This window comes from Tursiops truncatus, chromosome 15 (assembly GCF_011762595.2).
Source record: "Tursiops truncatus isolate mTurTru1 chromosome 15, mTurTru1.mat.Y, whole genome shotgun sequence".
Classification (NCBI taxonomy): domain Eukaryota; kingdom Metazoa; phylum Chordata; class Mammalia; order Artiodactyla; family Delphinidae; genus Tursiops; species Tursiops truncatus.
The window spans coordinates 44,934,366-44,954,847 of NC_047048.1; the positions used below are offsets into that span (position 1 = coordinate 44,934,366).

A 20,482-nucleotide genomic window follows, 5' to 3' on the forward strand; every position below is an offset into this window, starting at 1 on the left:
CAAATGCCAGCTCTCAATGCCATTCACCTTCCCTGTTTTGTGGTTTCCCAACTGCCCTTTTCTTCTTCCCACTTCTGACACCAATTCCTTTTACACATAGCTGCCAAATCAATCTTGAAATACAATTCTGATCTTGTTCACAACCATTCAGTGACTCTTCTCTGTCTAATGAGAAAAGTCTAGACTCTTTGGGGTAACACTCAAGGTCAACAAGATCTGGTTCCGAACACCTTTCTTGGTTTCACCACCCCTGTTCCACTCATGCTGCCACCTACACACATGACAACACTTGACCTTTTTCCCAATTTTTTAAGGTTTCCTTTAGCTTCCCCTACTTGCCTCAGTCCTGGAAGCAATGCTTTTCTCCACCTCTACTCACACTCATCCTTCCAGGCTAAGCTGAGGCAGCATAACATCTGCTCCACCCAAGTGTGAATGAATAGTGTCCCCTTTGGTACCTTATTTTTATTGCCTTCTGAGTATGGACTTTAAGGACCTTTAGGCTTAGATCTGCATACTGGCCCCTATATCCACTCATTTACTAGGTATCTGATCTTGGAGAAATTACCTAATATTCCTGAGTTTCAGGTTCATTAGCTGTAAAGTGGGATAATAACAGTGCCTCCCACAGAGAGGTGTTATAAGGATTAAATTAGATAATTAAATTAGGATTAAATTAATACATAAAGCACTAGGACAGCTACTGAAACATCATTAAGTGCTAAATAATAGTTATTATTACTAACAAATCCCACAGTCTTGTTACTTGTTAACCTACCTGTCTTCCATAGACCCATTTCTAGGTCATAAATTCTTCAAAGATAAAGCTTATGTCTTATGTTCCTTTGTATTCCCTGGCACCTAATGCAATTGATTACACAGTAGAATCAATAAAGAAATTTCTGCTGAATTAAATTTCTGACTTTTTTTGTTTTGCTTTGTTTTTTACTTTTCTCTGATTTTTTATTAGTCAAATTGGAGAATTCTTATGTTTATATTTCTAAGTATCTCTTACATATTAGGACAGCATGTATCTAGAAGACAGTCTGTAAACAATAAGGACTCAGTAAAGATTTGCAACTTCCTAGCCAAATTTATTCAATATGGCACTCTTCTAAGTATTAGTTATTAATGACGATTAGCAATATACTAGTAGGAATGGAAAATGCCTTTAATTTGAGGTGTTACAAGGGTAATTCTTGATGGTCACAGTTAAATTTTAAAGAAGTAAATTTTCTTCCATTCAGACTGTTAGAAACATTAGTGATTTTCTGCATATTTCTTTCTTTCATTCTTTCTATGAATATAATTTTAAGAGGAAGAATAGCTATTTCTTAGAAATGTGATTTCTAACCAAATGATTATCTAAATGCTACAAAGTAAAATCTTCACAGATTCTTTTCTGAACTTAATATATTTAAACAGAATTTTATTTTCCAGAACCGACTAAAATATCTAGAACCATCTCCATGACAACAGACTCTGTGGAATCTCAGAGTGGGATGGAAAAGAGTCTGTACAGTTTCTAGGGGAAAATAAAGGAAACGTCAAAGATCTCTCTGATTGTCCCCCAGGTGTCCATTTGTCCTTCTAACAAACACTCATTGGTAGCTTAGTAGGTGCAAGGCTTGGTGCTTGGGGAAACAGAAAATACAAAGATGAATCAGACACTTAAGTAGAAACTTATCTAGTAACTTATCAATAGTAAGGAAACTAAGACACACAGAGAAATTTGAACATATGGTAGGGAATAGTCAGTGCCATTACAAAAGGTACCAGAGGAGAGGGACAGATGCTTCCAGTCAAGGCTACTGGGAAGGGTTCTCAGAAATGTGACATCAGAGTTGATATTTGAACTTTATAGACTGTAGTGATAGCATCATCCCCAGAATGTTCCCAAGGTGTTGAAGGATCAGACTTGGTGTTATTATTCATTCATTCATTCACTCATTCACTCACTCACTCATTTATTCATACAGAAGTTAAGAATAAATCCAGGACCTATATTCAGACTGCTTAGGTTCACTTCCAGGCCAAACTATGTATAGCTGGGCAAACTTGGGCAAATTATGTAAACCTACTCCTCAGCTTCCTCATCTGGAAAATAGGGTTAATAAAATTACCATTCTTCTAGAGTTGGAAATACATGTAAAATGCTTGCACAGAAGGAACAATCAATAAATACTGGCTGTTACTGTTATCATGTCATTATGATGACTACTTTTACTGCCTAACCATTTATTGGCCAACACCATGTGCCAGAACTATGCAAGGCCCTGGAGATACAAGGTGACACTCCCTTCCCTCAAAGAGCTCATGAAGAAGTGGGTGGCATAGAAAAGTAAGACAACAATCAGAAGAAGAAGTAACAGATTCCCTGATGCAGGTGAGAAGTTCTGTTGGGAAACAGACAAGAGGCAGCTAAGTCAGAGAGGTCTATGGATGGTTTCCAGAAGAAGTGAGGCTTAAGCTGAGTCCAAAGGGTGAGCTGGAGTTAGCCAGGGGGAAGTGAAAGCTGCACTAGGTGCCCAGTAGGTGTGGGTGCCCTGCCTACACCCCTTGCTCCTTCACGCTTCAGTGCTTTGCCAGCCTGACCTCCAGCCACCAGCCCCTGGGTATCTTTGCCTGAGGGCTTTCTCTGAATTGCTGTGTCATGGAATTACCATCCCCCGCCCAGGGCAGCCTTTCACAAAATGACTGACAGGATTTGCATATAAGGCCTCCAGCTCCCTTACTTCTCACGTGGCATGTTCTACACTGTCTCCTAGAATCTCCCAAATCCGAAGCATAGGATAGGGTCCCAGTGGTCTAGTGGTGATGGGCTTAAAACTTACCATTATTGCCTTCCTTCCCTTCCCTGCCTTGCTTCTCCACTCCCCTGCTGGTGTTTCCTGATATTTTCTCTCAAATAAATGATCTCCACTTGAATTTGTGTTTCAAGTCTGCTTCCGGGGTGGGGTATGGGTATTCAAACTAAGACAAGGGTAATCGCACTCAAGCAGAGGGAAAAGCAGCTAAAAACACCTGGATATGAATAGCCAAGATGCTTTTATGGAAATAAAACTAGTTCTGAATGGCTGAAGGGAAGAGTTATAGGAGGAACTATGGTTAAAGTGATCTGTTCTAGCTATCAAAGGATCTTCCATGTTCCATGCTGAATATGACGGTTAATTTTAATTTTATGTATCAACATGACTGGACCATGGAGTGCCCAGACATTTGCCAAACACTATTCTGGGAGTGTCTGGGAGGATGTTTCTGGATGAAATTAACATTTGAATCTGTAGACTGAGTAAAGCAGATTGTTCTCCCTAATATGGATGTATCTCAGCCAATCTGTTAAGGCTGACCCTCCCACAAGTAAGAGGGGACTCCTTCTGCCAGACTACCTTTGTGCTGGGACACTGAATGTTTTGTGCCTTTGAACCCAAAGTGGAACATGGGCTCTTTCTGGGTCTCAAGACTGTTGGCATTTGGACTGAAACTACACCCTTGGCCCTCCTGGTTCTTAGGCCTTCAAACTCCTACTGTAACGAGACCATCAGCTCTCCTGGGTTTCCACCTGTCAACTGCAGATCTGGGGTGTTACAAGGGTAATTCTTGATGGTCACAGTGAAAATCAGCTCCTCCATAACTGTGGGGGCCAATTCCTTATATCTCTTTCCATATACATATCATTGGTTCTGTTTCTATGAAGAATCTCGATTAGTATACCAGGTTGAAGCATTTTAAATTCATCCTGAGAACTAAGCAACTTTAAGCATAGGAATGACATACCATCTTTTGAGCGATAACATGTTTTCATGAGAGAAATTTACTAAAAATAAATGCCTTAATATTTTGGTATTTGTGTTAAAATCAAGCAAGAGTACTTTGGCCCACAAAGTACCTAAAGTGCCATTACTTATTAACGAAATCCACTTTAGTTCAACGTTATTCTATATAATGTGCTCACCTGAGCCATGTTTATGCAACATATTTCTAGCAAGAATCTTTTTCAAACAAAAGCAGGGACCAAAAGACAATGTATAAAAGAAGATGATAGCCTATGGAAATGGGGAGTCATGCCACTCAAAATTGGGAAGCAGTTAAGAGATGGATGGAACATGGGCAGAGAGCTGCCCTTTTTAACAGTTCTTCAAACATCATACTTCTTCATTAGAGGACAAAAATAAAAGGCTCTCATCCAGGGACTTCCCTGGTGGCACAGTGGTTAAGAATCTGCCTGCCAATGCAGGGGACATGGGTTCGAGCCCTGGTGCAGGAAGATCCCATATGTGCAGGAGCAACTAAGCCCATGCATCCCAACTACTTAGCCTGAGCTCTAGAGCCCACGAGCCACAACTACTGAGCCTGCGAGCCACAACTACTAAAGCCCACGTGCCTAGAGCCCGTGCTCCGCAAAAAGAGAAGCCCCTGCTCCCTGCAACTAGAGAAAGCCCGCGTGCAGCAACGAAGACCCAATGCAGCCAAAAATAAATTAAAAAAAAAAAAAAAAAAAAGGTTCTCAGCCAGAGTGATACCATTCCAAAACAGAGAGCAATCTATCAACTGTTCTTGTTCTGTGTGTTCAGAAATGCCAATTCCGGAAAATCCCCTTCCCTTCCTCAGCAGAGACCACCCAGAGACTAAGGCTTCATTTCATCTTAAGGGGCCTCTTTGATGTCAGTTTCAGAATGGATACAATTTTTATTCAGTACATCATTCTCTGTCAGATTATCCTATTGAATTCTGCACAAAAATTACAAATATGACTAAAGTTCTTATTTTGGTCAAAAACAAGTTTGAAAAACAACTAGTTTCCCATGAATAACCAGTTTTCAGTAACACCTAGCTTTATGCACTTCAGAAACTCCTTCATAAGGAAGCATGTAACCTACTTTAACGTCAATCTACTTCATCTTTTATGGGAGACAGAGTTACTATGAAAGATTGTTGTCTTAAAGATACCTGTCTTCAGAGAAGCAGCTCATTTCTCAGTAACAAACAGTCCCACACTTCTTTGAAAAATAAAGTATACCATGTGTTTTGCAATGGCTTGGGACGTGCCTTACTCCTGTACTTGCCTAGAGTTCCCATCACTAATGCAGTCTTTGGGGGAAGTAAAGAGAATAAAAAACAAACAGACTACAAAATCCCACAGAACTTCAGCCTAAAGTGTGGTCTCTGGACCAGCAGTATGATTATCATCTGATAACTTGTTAGAAATGCAAACTCCTGGGTCCCACTAAAGACCTATTGAATCAGAAATTCTGGGGGAGGGATCAAGCACTCTGTTTTAATCAGCCCTGCAGGTGATGCTCATGTAAGCCGATCTTAAAAAGTACTATTTGTGCGCTGGAGAGGAGAATCATTCAAAACCAGTAGCTGTCTCGTTTTATATCCAAGCTGAGATAACTTGGATGTCTAACCAATACTGATGCTGGGAAGGGATGCCCACACCACATGGTTGTTGAGAGTAAGAAACAGTTATTCTCTTTATGAGATATATGTGCTTGAAGTCACCCAGCTAGCACGTAGCTGGAGGGCATGGTTATCATGGTCCACGGCCAGGACTCTTAGATTGGCTGAGGAACATGTACATGGATGGAGACTAGCTCTGGATTTAAAGAGGCCTGTGGGTTGCATGGAAAAAGGAATGTGTTACAAAGGAAAAAGTTACCCTCAAGGGCCATTAAGGCAGCCTCTCCACTCTCAAGGGGGGACAAAAAACTGACAGGTACTTGAAACAGATCATACAATATCCTCCTCAAAATTTCAGGGACACCTACACATATGGGCAAGTCTGTCAAGCAGGACAATTGAGATGATCTTCGTCTGGCTTTTAGCTCATGTGCATCCGAGTCCTCTCTCTTAATGCTTGATTTTCATACCGCAGGCTGCTTCTTCATCCCTTATCTTTTAAATAACTCATTATCCAGGGCTTCTAGGAGCAATTTGTATTTGCAGAGAAAAGAAATATTATTAGCAAAAATAAAGTGCTCCAAGCTTTTTAGGAGTTCCATGAAGTAAGGAAGATATGGGTATCCTCATGGCTTCTTGAGAAACTTGACAAAGCAGAAATTCCAAGCAAAGAATGACTGATAAAGAGGAATTCTTCAGAGTGAGCATCTTGCCATTACGTTGAAAACTAGGACCCTCTGGACCTAACAAATTGCTAACTCCATGTTATGCAACGTCATTGAGAGGGTCAGGAGAAAGTTTTTAAAAAGCCAAAATTGTTTCTCCCACCCCCGCCCCACCCCAAGCTGGTCCTTTGTCTAGAGGAACACTCAAATTTCATTACTTTATAAATAAATGAATAAATAAAAGGCATTGCTTAGAAAACTGCATGGTTCTGCTGTTCCTGGCTTGGCCAAATAGGTACATGATGGTACCAATTACTGAGATATGGGGTTCAGGAGAGGGAAGATGGGGTTTGGGGGGGAGACTTTGGATTTAGTTTTAGATGTGTTGATGGGGAGATGCTGAGGGACTCCTGGCTGGAGATGGCCCTGTGCAGTGAGGATACCAGAGAGGGCTGGCAGGAAGAGAATTGGAGGACAGAATGGTCAACAGGATAAAGGCTGCCCAGGCAAGTAAGATAAAGGTTGCAAAAGGTCATGTGGAGTCATGTGATCGAATATGCACTGGTTTCAATAACTACACTTCACCCATTGAAGAGGTTCTGATAACCTCCACAAGGACGGTGGCGGTAGCAGGGTAGAGAGAATTGCATGATTGCTGTGGACTACAGAGTGAATAGCAAGTGAAGGAGACTGACAACTTTTCAAAGACCCATGCCGAGGGCTTCCATGGTGGCGCAGTGGTTGAGAGTCTGCCTGCCAATGCAGGGGAAACCGGTTCGAGCCCTGGTCTGGGAAGATCCCACATGCTGCAGAGCGACTAGGCCCGTGAGCCATGGCTGCTGAGCCTGCGCGTCAGGAGCTTGTGCTCCGCAACAAGAGAGGCCGCAATAGTGAGAGGCCCATGCACTGCGATGAAGAGTGGCCCCCACTTGCTGCAACTAGAGAAAGCCCTCACACAGAAACGAAGACCCAGACAGCCAAAAAGTAAATAAATTAATTATTAAAAAAAAAAAAGACCCATGCTGAGATCCCACTCCTGGGCATATATCTGGACAAAATTATAATTTGAAAAGGTACATGCATCTCAATGATCACAGCAGCACTATTTACAATAGCCAAGACATGGAAACAACCTGAATGTCCATCAGCAGATGAATGGATAAAGATGTGGTACATATAGACAATGGAATACTACTCAGCCATAAAACAGAATGAAAATAATACCATTTGTAGCAACATGGATGGTTTTAGAGATCATCATACTAAGTGAAGTAAGCCAGACAGAGAAAGACAATTACCATATGATATCAGTTATATGTGGATTCTGACATATGACACAAATGAACTTATCTATGAAACAGAAACAGACTCACAGGCATAGAGAACAGACTTGTGGTTGCCAAAAGGGAGGGCTGTTGGGGAGGGATGGATTGGGAATTTGGGATTAGCAGATGCAAACTAGTATATATAGGATGGATAAACAACAGGTCCTACTGTATAGCACAGGGAACTACATTCAACATCCTATAATAAACTATAATGGAAAAGAATATGAAAAGGAATATATATATGTATAACTGAATCACTTTGCTGCACAGCAGAAATTAACACAACATTGTAAATCAACTACACTTCAATAAAATAAATTTAGAAAAACGCTACGGCTTCCCTGGTGGCGCAGTGGTTGAGAATCTGCCTGCTAATGCAGGGGACGTGGGTTCGAGCCCTGGTCTGGGAAGATCCCACATGCCGCGGAGCAACTAGGCCTGTGAGCCACGGCCACTGAGCCTGCGCGTCTGGAGCCTGTGCTCCGCAACAAGAGAGGCCGCGACAGTGAGAGGCCCGCGCACCGCGATGAAGAGTGGCCCCCGCTTGCCACAACTAGAGAAAGACCTTGCACAGAAACGAAGACCCAACACAGCCAAAAATAAAAATTAATTAAAAGAAGGCTCAACATTTAAAAAAAACAAAAAAACCCTCTATTGTTTATCTTTATTCTTATTTCTGTGACTTATTAGGAATTATTTCATTCATATGCTATTCCTTGAAAGTTATTACTTTTTCCTGCATTTGCCTCAATGTTTTCAACTACAGAACAGAAACCAGTCTACCCAGGATGTTCCAAGGGTCTTTCAAAAGCACCTTGTAGGGGGTTTTGTAAAGATGCCTATAGCATCCTCCCTTCTCCCAGCAGCGTTTTGTCTTATCTTTTTAAAAATTTATTTATTTATTTTTGGCTGCATTGGGTCTTTGTCATTGCGTGCGGGCTTTCTCTAGTTGTGGCGAGCAGGGGCTCCTCTTTGTGGTGGTGCACGGTCTTCTCATTGTGGTGGCTTCTCTTGTTGCAGAGCATGGGCTCTGGGCACATGGGCTTCCGTAGTTGTGGCTCTCAGGCTCTAGAGCGCAGGCTCAGTAGTTGTGGTGCACAAACTTAGTGGCTCTGTGGCATGTGGGATCCTCCCGGACCAGGGATCGAACCCATGTCCCCTGCATTGGCAGGTAGATTCTTAATCACTGGAGCCACCAGGGAAGTTCCTTGTCTTATCTTTTATCAGAACTTCCTAATGAGATCAAACTCCGCTTAGCCAAGGCTTGTGTTCCCAGGTCTTTATTTGTTCTGCTGTTTATCAGCGTTTGCTACACACACTGCACATTCCCCCGGTTTGAAGAGACAGATTGCTTTCTGTCTATGCCTGCTGCTTGTTCCTGCATTCAGGCTGCTTGGTTACAGCAACACTTCACTGGATTTTCATTGAAGGCAAAATGTGTTTGTAGCTTTTGAGGCCCATCAAGTGGAAATAGTTAGCACCCATTTCCTAAGAAGGCGATCAACTCATTTATGTCACATTACAGGAAGCATGTCTTGTATAATTCTAACCATCGATGCAATCCAGACATTAAAAGTGTACAAATGAGCACAAAAGTGCCAAGTCCCCGTAAATATTCATAATTAAAGAAAATTTTGAATTCTTTCATTCTGTAGATTTTGCTATACACTGAGTATGCCATTTTCAAAAAAATGTAAAATTCAGACTGGGTCAACAGCTTGGCTTGTGTTTTTATCCTTTATTCAAAGACAACTGATAGATTAGTTTACTGGTGCTGCTATAAAAAATTTCTACAACACTTAGTGCCTTAAAACAACACAAATTTCTTATGTTACAGTTCCGTGGGTCAGAAGTCTGACGTGGATCTAACTGGGCTGAATCGAGACATCAGCAGGGCTGCATTCCTTTCTGGAGGCTCTGGGGGAGAATCTGTTTCTTCAGCTTTCTAGCTGCTAGAGGCCACCCACATTCCTTTTAGCCGTGGCCCCCTTTTCCACAGTCAAAGCCAGCAACGCTGCCTCTCTCTGAACATCCTTCCAGTCATGTCTCCCTCTGGCTCTCTGCTTTCTGCTTCCCTCTCCCAGTTTTTATGGAAGCTTGTGATTATATTGGCTCACTCAGATAATCCAGGATAACATCCCTATTTTAATATCAGCTAATCAGCGCTTTAATTCCATCTGCAATCTTATTTCCCCCTTTGCAATGTAACCTAACATATTCACAAATTCTGCGGATGAAGGCATCTTTGCGGAGTGGGGCGTGGTTAAGGCATCTTTCCTCCTACCACATCCAGTAAATCAGGAAGCAGATTGCTTTGCAAAAAAAATATCTGAGGAGTAGAACTAAGAACTTTTCCATTTAGAAATAATAATGTCCTATGGGATCAAGTACATAGGATTAAAATCAAGGTCTTTTGTGAGTTTTTAGTTTTCAACTTCATTCTCTTGTATAAAAAGGTTTCTTCTTTGCTTTCTTTTTTTTTTCCAACCTTCATTCTTTCTTCCTTTCATCTCCTCCTCTTCCCTTCTTTCTATTCGCCCCCCTTTTATTTTACATTTTCTTTCATCTTTCTTTGGTCTTTACTTCTACCTTTCCTCATGGTTTTGGTTATAAAAGAATAATATCTAACATCACGAAGACAAATGACAATCTGGGGAACTATTTGCAACATACATTTGAAAAGATTAATAGTTTTGATATACAAATAGTTCTTACAAATCAATAAGATAAATATGAAATAGTCAATATAAATGTGCAAAAGATATGATTAGCAATTTCACGTAAGACATTTAGAGATATAACAACTGAATAAAGGGGATTAGCTATACTAGTAATAAAAGAAATGCACTTTGTTACCCACTAGTTAGCTTATTTCATGTATAAAAGCGGTAACATGAGAATATACACCATTGGGAAGACTGGCGGAAAAGTAAACTCTTACACACTGTTCATGAGAATGTAAACTCAGTACAATGGACTGTTTGCGTTCTCCCCAAATTCATATGTTGAAATCCCAACCCCCAGTGAGATGGCATTAGGAGATAAGACTTTGGGAGGTAATTAGGGAGATAATCCCATTCATGAGGGTGGAGCTCTCATGAATGGGATTAGTGCCCTTATAACAGGGACCTCAAAGAGCTGTCTTTCCACCATGTGAGGATACAGTGAGAAAGCGGCCACCTGCAACTCAGAGGTGGATCCTCACCAGAACCCGACCATGCTTGCACCATGATCTCACAATTCCAGACTCCAGAACTGTGAGAGATAAACTTCTGTTGTTTATGAGCCTCCTGCTTATGGTTTTCTGTTATACTAGCCCGAAAGGACTAAGATACCCAGGTTGTTCAACATGAGGTGTCATTGTTCATATTTTTGACCCTGGGAATGATGTCCCTTGAGTACATGACACTCACCCATAGGGCCACAACACAATGGCTGATTTGACAGAAGCATCTTGATTTTGTATGCATTTTGAAAAAGTAATGCCCCTTCTAGAAAAGTATTCTAAAAAAATTGTTGATGTGTGCCAATGTTTACCTATAAAGATGTTTTTCTCTAAGTGTTATTCATCAACAGGTAGAGAATAATTTGCATTGATAATTTCACAGTTCAACAGTATGGTTTGGGGTAAACATTGGGTCCCTTAAGATTATGTTATGGAAGAATATATAATGATATGAAAAAATGTTCACAATTTGTGGTATGTGACACACTGCAAGTTACAAGACTGCATTTCTGGTTGTTTTCCTTTTTCATTTTAAAAGATCTGAAGGATAAACAACAAAATCTGATTCATCTCTGAACTGTGGGATAAAAGGTGGTTTGTAATTTTTTCTTTTGGATTCTCTATTTTTACTACAAATCTGTACTACTATTGTAATAAAAAGTTATATATATATATATATTTTAAGAAGTTATATATATATATTTTAAAAGATGGTCATAATCATTGAAATACCTCCTTTTAAAATTATAATAAGAAATAAACACACATATTTTAAAATGTACGATCCTTGGTCTAGACACCTCTCTGAATATTCATTTACATTGCTATTCATTCTATTTGGAAATATCGTATTACTGTGTGTGCACAGGACAAAACTGAAGCATGGAAAGATTAAACAACAGGCACAAAGTCACACGGTTCTAAGGTGTTTGTCACAGGAACAGAAACTGTTTCCTGTGATAACAAGCTCAGTGGTTTTTCCCCGATAAACAGATGGTTTTGACTATGTACCAAGCTCCTCACTAGTCATTAGTTAGGTTTTTCAGATCTTCACCACCCCTGTCACCAGTGCCTTCAATTTTGGCCTTCTGACCATTGTGCTGAAACAGCAAGAGTGAAGAAAACCTTAGCAGATCATAGCATCCTGTGCTTCATTAATGCTCTTGGAAAACTGATGACTGGGGAGCAGGTAAGAAGAGGAAGGAAATGTGGATATTCCCTGTGGCTGGAGGCACAGTCGCTTGTCAGAAACTCCAGCACTATTACAACAAATTGATAATGTATGACTTTTTTTAGCAGAAAGTCGAGCTTCAAACAATTGTCCACATTTTTGGGATTGCTATGGGAAGAAACGTTGCATAGTAGAAAGGATTTGAGGTCAGAAATACCCAGTTATGTGACTTTGGGCAACTGACTGAGCTTTCTTCAGCCTCTGTTCACTACCATCCCAAGAAAAGCAGGTGATGAACCTATGCCATTCGGTTATTATTGGAAGGCCAGTCTCTTGGTGAGGAATGAATTAATCCTTCTTAAATACAGGATCTATCATGTTACTCTCCCATTAAAAGGCTTACTCTTATGCCCAACTGCTTATTACATGGTGATGAGTGTCAACATTTCTGAGTCAAGGATTCACACATCGAATATAACCATCTTACTTATTTCCCAGATTCTCCCATCTGAACTGCCCTTCTTCCTCTGTGTCACTTAGACAACATTTGGCATCACTTCTCTGCTCCTGCTCATCCTTTAAAGCCCAATGCAGTGCCACATTCATCATGAAACTTAGCTTAACCACCCTGGTCCTCATGTGTATTTGCCTCAGAAATCCTGGTATTATGACTATTTCAGTGCTGTACTTGATTATTTGCTGATGTTGTCTTCCAGCTGTTCTGTACAATACTTGCCACTTCGGGCATCTTATAAGAACTGTATTTTAAATGCAGCCATGATCAAAGCCTTGGGCAAACAGGAAGCATGTAATACTGATGGTGGATGAGAAGAACTTATAAAATGAGTGAGAAGGGGGATGAAGAAGGGGTAGAGTGAATAGAGTCATCCCTCAGTATCTGAAGGAGATTGGTTCCAGGTATCTTATGCAGATACCAAAACCCAGGGATGCTCAAGTCCTTTGTACAAAATGGTGTATTATTTGCATATAACCTATGCTTGTCCTCCCATATACTTTAAATCATTCCTAGAGATAATACCTAATACAATGTAAATGCTATGTAAATGCTTAGTACACAGTGAATTCAAGTTTTGCTTTTAGGGACTTTCTAAAAAAAGTTTTTTTAAAAATATTTTCAATCCATGGTTGGTTGACTCTACATATATGGAACCGGTGAATATGAAAGGCTGACTGTACCTTTCTCTTTTTAGCTTTGGAAGAACAGATTCAGGTAAAAATTTTAAAAAGTTGTGTCCGTTTGTCAGAGGATATAATTTTAGAAAAATATTCTTGGAGAAATAGTCTTTCCTTATGATTAAAGGTGATAAATATATGAAAAGAAGTGCTGTCCCCTCATCTAGATCTGGTAACAATACTTATGATATCTGGAAAAAAAAAAAAGACTTTTTACTTGAGGCTTCGGTTAAATAGCATTTCAGCTTAAGGTCATGGTAGCTTTTTACTTACTTTAATAAACATCCAGCACATATTTTGAAATTTTTCAGATTATGGAAGTACAATAGAATATCAGAAATGGTATGTGTTCTCTCCAAATTTACCTTTTCATTGGTGAGACAAGACAGAGGTTAAGAAAGAAATCGTAATATAAAAATCCAGTGGAGTTACCTTGCAAGAGTGTATACAATTTAGACAGAAATAAATGATAGAAACACATGGCCAGGAAAATTAATGAAAGATGTATTTGTGTCAGTACAAGTTAATTCATATTTGGAAGACTTTAAGGAGGCCAAAATAACTGGAATCTGATTGAGAAGATTCTTGATTTGTTTTGTTTAGAAAAGGATAGGCATGTGTTAAAAGATACGACAATTCTCATCAAAGGATATGACAATTCTCATCGAAGTCTATATTTGGGATTTTCTTTATGGTATTTTATGTCTAAGTAGGAAAAAAGCATGAAACAAAATATGTCTGCATACTCAAAATAAATTAATAACATAGCCGTCAATATTTGAATAAAGCCTATGCAGTTTAGCCAGCCATTGTGATCTGTTTAAATATTTAAGAGGTTGCCAAGGCAGAGCTCTCAAACTTGACTTATGCTTTGACTTTTTCATTCAAATGATTTTGTGTTATGTCCAACAAAGAATATCCATATTTAAGGCCAAAAATCGTCTCCAATAAAGTTTATAATTTATAAACTTATTTATTATTCCTATATATATTAATTTTATCTACTATTAATTTAACACTTATCATACATGTATTTGTATATGTATGTACCATTTCTCAAGCTCATTTTTAAGGTATTGGATATTTTTGCAACTTTATAAAGTTTATCATTTTATACTGTACTTGAGAAATGCCCCCCAAATATTAGTGGGTCAAATGGCTCACTATTTTGCTGTCTATCAAGAAAACAGGGGAAAATTCAGCCTCTTTTCTATTAGATTTTCTCAAATAGTTTTTGAGTCACAGTTATAAAAACAAATGAAATTATCTGTCTAAAGCAAATCTTCCTCTTAGAGACAAGTGGTAGGTTTAGGAGGAACACATCTCCACCCTGGAAGCATTTTCCTATTTTATCAGTTTTCTCAGCTAGCTACTATTTGAAAGATATATTTTAATTATATTTAACTCTGCATAAGTCAAAATGAGTATTGTGCATAAACTATATAAATTTCCTAACTGGAAAAAAAACTGGGCAAATCTAATTGCTTTCAGGGTCAAAAATAAACAGAATATGGGTAAATTTTTTAGTCATAGCTGTTTTCATTGTGAATGAATCAGTTGAGCTTGGATACTGGTACAGAATGGAAGATTTCTAATATCAAATATATTTGTCAGTTCACAAGGTAATTTCATCAACAAATGGTCACTAACTCAATGGTCAGTGATAAAGGTGAAAACTTTTAGCCAGAGACGTAATAAGCCTTGCTTGAGGTATGTAGAGAGAAAAATTGGTGAATTTGTTCTTCCTTGTTCTGTATATTAGCCTTCACCTCCACACTTATTCATTAGGTGTATAAAACCTACATAACACTTAATCACAGTTTCTGAGACTATTACATTGGATTTCCTGGTGTAGATGACTGATACCAGGAGTGAGCTGGGGCTGGGAGAACCAGGCAGTGGGGCGGGGGTAACATAGAAATCTGTGATCCAGAGTAAATGGGGAGAGGAAAGTCTAGACTAAGAGAGGGTCATGAATCTAGGAAGTCAGACGTTGGGCTGAGGGCACAGGTTCCACATCCAGCTAGACAGATAAGTTTGGGTAAGACATTAGCAGGCAGAAATAAACCCAATCCAAAGGCAAAGTCTGCCTTGGTGGCCTGAATGGTAAGAGACAGACGGTTACAGTAGCACAGTTTCTCCACTTCTGCACTATTAACATCTGTGGTTGGAGAATTCTTTGCTGGGTGAGGCTGTCTTGTGCATCATAGGATGTTTAGCCCCATCCCTGGCATCTACCCACTAGTTGCCAGTAGCTCCTCCCTTCCTCCAGTTGTGAGAAACAAAAATGTCTGAAAATGTTCCCTGAAGAGCAAAATCACCTCTAGTTGGGAACCCCTACAGTAAACAAATGTGACTTTCCCTCAAGTCAGGGAGGATGTGGGTTTGACCATGACATCCTTCAAGTTTCCAGCACCAGGATTCTTTGATATAATCTCAAAGCTGTGAATCTGACATTGTTATTACAAGGAAAATTAACATTCCTAAATTCTGTTAGGACTTAAGACTCCAATAAAAAAAAAAAAGACTTCCATATTCAAGATCAGAAATTGTGTTTGTATGTTTTGTTTTCTACATTCATTGAAAACTACACATGATAAATCCTACACACTGAAAAATGCAAACCTTTTATGTAAAGAACAAAGAGATTTCTGACTTGAATCATATAAACATTGTTTGCTGTAGTCTATGAAATGACACACTGTAAATACAAATGATTTGCAACCAAAGTGTATGGTAATTCCATAAAGCTGCCACACCAGACTTCCAAATAATACCCCCGGAAGTAAAAAGTCCTATGTGTTCCACCCACAGAAAGATATAAAACAGCTGAAAAAAAGCATTGCTGGTTTCTTTCCTCTGAGGTTCCTATTGCATTTCCATCATGGGCCCTATTGCAGGCTAAGTGTGCCCCCCAAAATTCATCTGTTGAAGTCCTAACCCTCTGTCCCTCAGAATGTGACTATTTGGAGATAGGGTTTTAAAGAGGTAATGAAGTTAAAATGAGTTCACTGGGGTGAACCCTGATTCAGTATGACTGGTGTCCTTGGAAGAAGAGGAGATTAAGACAAAGAGACACACAGAGGGAAGACCACATGAAGACACAGGGCAAAGATGACCATCTAGAAGCCAAGGAGAAAGGCCTCAGAAGAAACCAACCCAGCTGACACCTTGATTCTGAACTTCTGGTCTCCAGAATTGTGAGAAAATAAATTTCATCCAATCTGTGGTACTTTGTTCTGGCAGCCCTGGTAAACTAATACAGGCATTTTCCACATTTCCCATCTTCTCCCATGGTCCTTTTTGCTTCCTGGTGCCACTTGTCTACAGATAATAGCACTGCACTACCTGGATGATTTGGATGGAACCTGATTTTGAAATCTATGATAAAGTACCAATTTGACTCATATTAGAAAATGTTTTATGAGGAAATATTCAGATATTAGAGGAAAGAGAAGCATGGCAGATTAGAAAAGTGATAGGCATCAGATGAAATCAGGGGGACTTTCTCAACACTCCAAATGCATCCCAGCCTTCTCTGAAGATGCTCTTATCACCTGTGCAATGACAGATACCATCCTCAAGTTTAAAATACAGCTGTTATTTCCTAGCTGTATGTCTCACTTTTCTGAAGTGCGCATCATTTTCCATATCTAAAAAGGAGGGTTGATATGGTGCCACTTTGTTAGAGTTATCATGAAGATTAACTGATTTAGCCCATATATCTGATGGCTGACAGAAAGCAATCCATAAGTGTTAGCTATTATTCCTAACAGTAATAGTAGGTAGTAGCCATGCATGTGTTATATCTTTATTATGATCATTTCTAGACTAACTTTTACTGTTTCTCATTCATTTTGTCTTAGAGTCTCAATTATGAAATTTAAAGACATGGGATTAAAGTACCCCCAAACACAGAGATTTGGTTTAATATAAAAATGACTTTTTTCCCTAAACTATGATCATTATTGTATTCGGAATGGTTAAGAAGACTAGTTAGAGAAACTCTGAAGTCACTCCAGGGGGAATATATGGCAAGTCAGAAAAATTATATTCTAATCAAAGATGGTATGGTTATGAATTAACCATAAATTCAAATTATGAACAGATAATGTATATCATCTATATTAGCAGTCACATATTCCATTAGAAGTCACTTTTACTTCACAGTGCATATTTAGAATTTACAAATGGCTGATGCCTCAGCATTGCAGAAATACTCAACAATATTGGAGGATTTTGACACTCAGTTTAAAAATGTACCTACTATTATAAATATGCAATGGAAATAATTTCATGACCATGGCATGATTCAAAGCACTGACGTGACACTGGGGATGATTTTATTATTGTTTCACTCGCTTGAGTGCTAAGATGCATTTTGGATTTATTTAAAGTAGCAATTCTCAAACAATAATTTATTTGCATAGTTATTAATACATTCTAGACCACTAAAACTGTCCAGTTTTTAAAAACTTGTAATATGATCTTTGTGCATCACTGGAAACCCCTGCTGATGGATGGATTTGCTTTAATAGCAATGGATCATACTTATACAATTATTTTTATCATATGTTAGCGAGAAAACAAGTTTTCATTTTAGGAGGCATAAAAATGAATATGATGTCATTATTTCCAAACATATCAGGGAATCCAAAATTTATAAAGTCTTATAAATCATGCTGTGACGCTGACAAGACATTTGCAAGTGCACACCATAGCAAGTTGCATTTTTTACATGAATGGACACTTTCTTTTAAGAATACTTAAAAATGCAGAAATGTAGGCACAATCTGCTCACTGTGATTATGTAGGAAATAAAGAAAGACGATGGAAGAAAGAGACTGAAACAGAAAGAAGCCATGAGATTATGGGGAGAAGAATTTATTAAATTCAAGTCATGTCAACAATTACTTATTAACCAGCTATTATGTGCTTTACACTCTGTAAAACACCGAGTTGCTTAAAAAATGAATAAAAGGGAAACAAGGAGGAAAGGAGGAAAAAAGAGAAAAAAGACCACAACCCTGGTCTTCTTCATCATATGGGAGTCTTCTGGATTTATGTTACGTTCCATCTGGGGGAGACTGTAAAATCCCAAATGGAATACACTTAGCAGATTCACCTTTCAATTACAAAATCAGGGAGGACTTCAGATCACCCAGGAGAACTTAGCCCATTTTGATTATTTGCACAGCGTTGAACATCTCCAGCAGTTTTCTGTAGTCCCGTAGCTCTATGTCCTACCCTGATCTGCAGGTGGGTGGGGCATCCTCTCTATGGGGTGGGGGGCTCCGATAGGCTGCTGAAGAAGGTGACTGGGCACCGGCACCCATCATCCACTCCTTTCTACCTGCCAGAGTCACTGGTTACATGAAAGACCACTTCAGATGGACATGAAATCCTCAAAAAAAAAAAAAAAATCTCTGAAAGGCAGGCACCAACAATGCCAATGGTAGCTTGAAATTCCCTGGAAGCCATTCTTCATCACGGCTGAGGAAAGTGCTTAGGACACCAGGACTTAAACAGCACCATAAAAAAGACAAGGTATTAAATAAGCTTCAGCCTTCACAGGCTGGAAGAGGAACAGTGGGGAGCAATATTCAAATAAACCAGGTTCAGCTGATCGCACGTTCAGTTGCGGTAAATCAATTCACTCAAGGTTCTGTAAAAACCTGGAGGTTTCTCCTACTTTCTAAAAAGAAGTGTGAAATAAGATGAAAGACTTATAAGATGAAAAAAGGTTTTCAGATTGCCCTAGAAAGGACTTTCTCTTCATTGCAATTTGGGTGGAGAAAACTGGGGAGAAGAGGGATGGAACGCAAGAACAGCTGGAATCGTGACTACAAATATAAATGGACTCCTTACAATTTCCAACACGTTTAACACGGTGGGTACAGGCACAGGCCTGGACAACTTACAAGTGTGGGGAAGAAATCACAGGTCATGTAATTTAGGAAATGCCGTTTGGTCTAGCCCCTCACTCAAGAGATAAACTGACTTCCCCAAGACAACACAATGACCTGGTAAGAGGAAGAAGTCCAGAGCCTAGATTTCCCGTCACCTCCTTTAGATCTTAAAATCTAAGATACAAGTTGCCAGGTGTGACTGGTGGATGGAAATCATACTTGTAACAACCTTTAAAAGGCAAAATAAAGCAGTAGAATTATTAAGTGATGCCCTGACTTTTTCAACGTCCAATTTCAAAGGAAACAAATTGCTTTACTCACCTGCAGGGAAAAACTCGCTCATTTTCTTTTTGTAGATTTTGAAGTCGACTTCTAGGAAGACACAGAAGATGATCCGATCCACCTAGAGGCAAACAATAGACACTTAAAGTGAAAGGAAATACGGCAAATGCCTTCCCAGAACATGGTGGTCTTGGAACAGAAAACAAACAGAAAACTTCCCAAAGATTTTCGGTGCTACACTGCTAACTACATGACAGCACTGAGTGGAGTTCGTGTGTGTGTGTGTGAGAGAGACAGAGAGTGAGTGTGTTTGTGAATGCACTCTTTATGTAAATAAGCCCATGGACAATTTGGTGGAAAGATGTTATATAAATCAAATAAGAAATAATAAATGACAATAAGCTACTTTGCAGCAAGCTATAAAAAAGATCTGAGATTCCACCAGGATACCTAGACTTTATGTTCTATTAAACAGCCACACGAGAGGTGTACAGCAGAATGACAATAAAGCATGTCAGTAAACGGAGAGCTCTTTGTCCTACCCTTGTTAGACAAATATATTTATCAAACCTGTTAGTATTTGAACATGGCCTAAAAAGCTTCGTGCAGTGTAATTTGCATGCAATCACTTGCTTTTAGCTTTACATACTTGGAAATGCAACAGAAATAAAATATAATTAGTTGACAGTACATGAGGTCAATGTAACTTTAATCTGGTAGGTTATTACTGAGTAAGGAAGTGTCACTTCAAAAGTAAAATGTGTACACAGTCCCTTTTCTCTGTTTCGAGAGCTTCTGCATGTAATGAGTTTCTCTGAGACATTCCGAGAGTAATACGGTAAACAGAGAAGAGAGATGGGATACACATAATAGCTCACGGATATCTGATATTAAATCGGTGACTCAATTTTGTGTCTTGAAAACAAATACCCCTTTAGTTCCTTTATTTTAACAATGTACAAAAAGTTAAAAGTTACCCCATCCATCAAACTGCAACTGGCCATTGACTAGAACATCAGTAGGAAACGGAAGTGGGGTATGCTGGTGGCAGGACAGGAAAAAACCCAAATGGATGTCATCCACCCAACCCCTCAGCTCTCCCAGCCTGTAGGGGACAGAGTCATGTGAGCCAAGTCCCAAAGTTCCCAGTAGGAGAGAAGATCTGCAGGAGTGGGATGGGAGAGGATTAGGACACAGGAATCCCAGCTTCCCTGATGGAAGCTCGGAGATGCGGCTTCCTGATTCCTGCACAAGTCTAGACCCCCAGCCGGTAGACTACCTCCTGGGCAGTCACTGGACTTCAC

The 20,482-nt window shown here is 39.4% G+C and overlaps 1 protein-coding gene across 2 annotated transcripts in view; it reads right to left on the minus strand.

Annotated features, from left to right (window-relative positions):
• MACROD2 (mono-ADP ribosylhydrolase 2) overlaps positions 1 to 20,482 on the minus strand; it is a 2,000,643-nt gene that overhangs the window by 178,019 nt on the left and 1,802,142 nt on the right. For both annotated transcript variants that reach the window (XM_073792642.1, XM_033840110.2), the window contains exon 9: positions 19,218 to 19,299. In XM_073792642.1, coding sequence (XP_073648743.1) covers positions 19,218 to 19,299 — 82 coding nt within the window. The remainder of the gene's footprint in view (positions 1 to 19,217; positions 19,300 to 20,482) is intronic.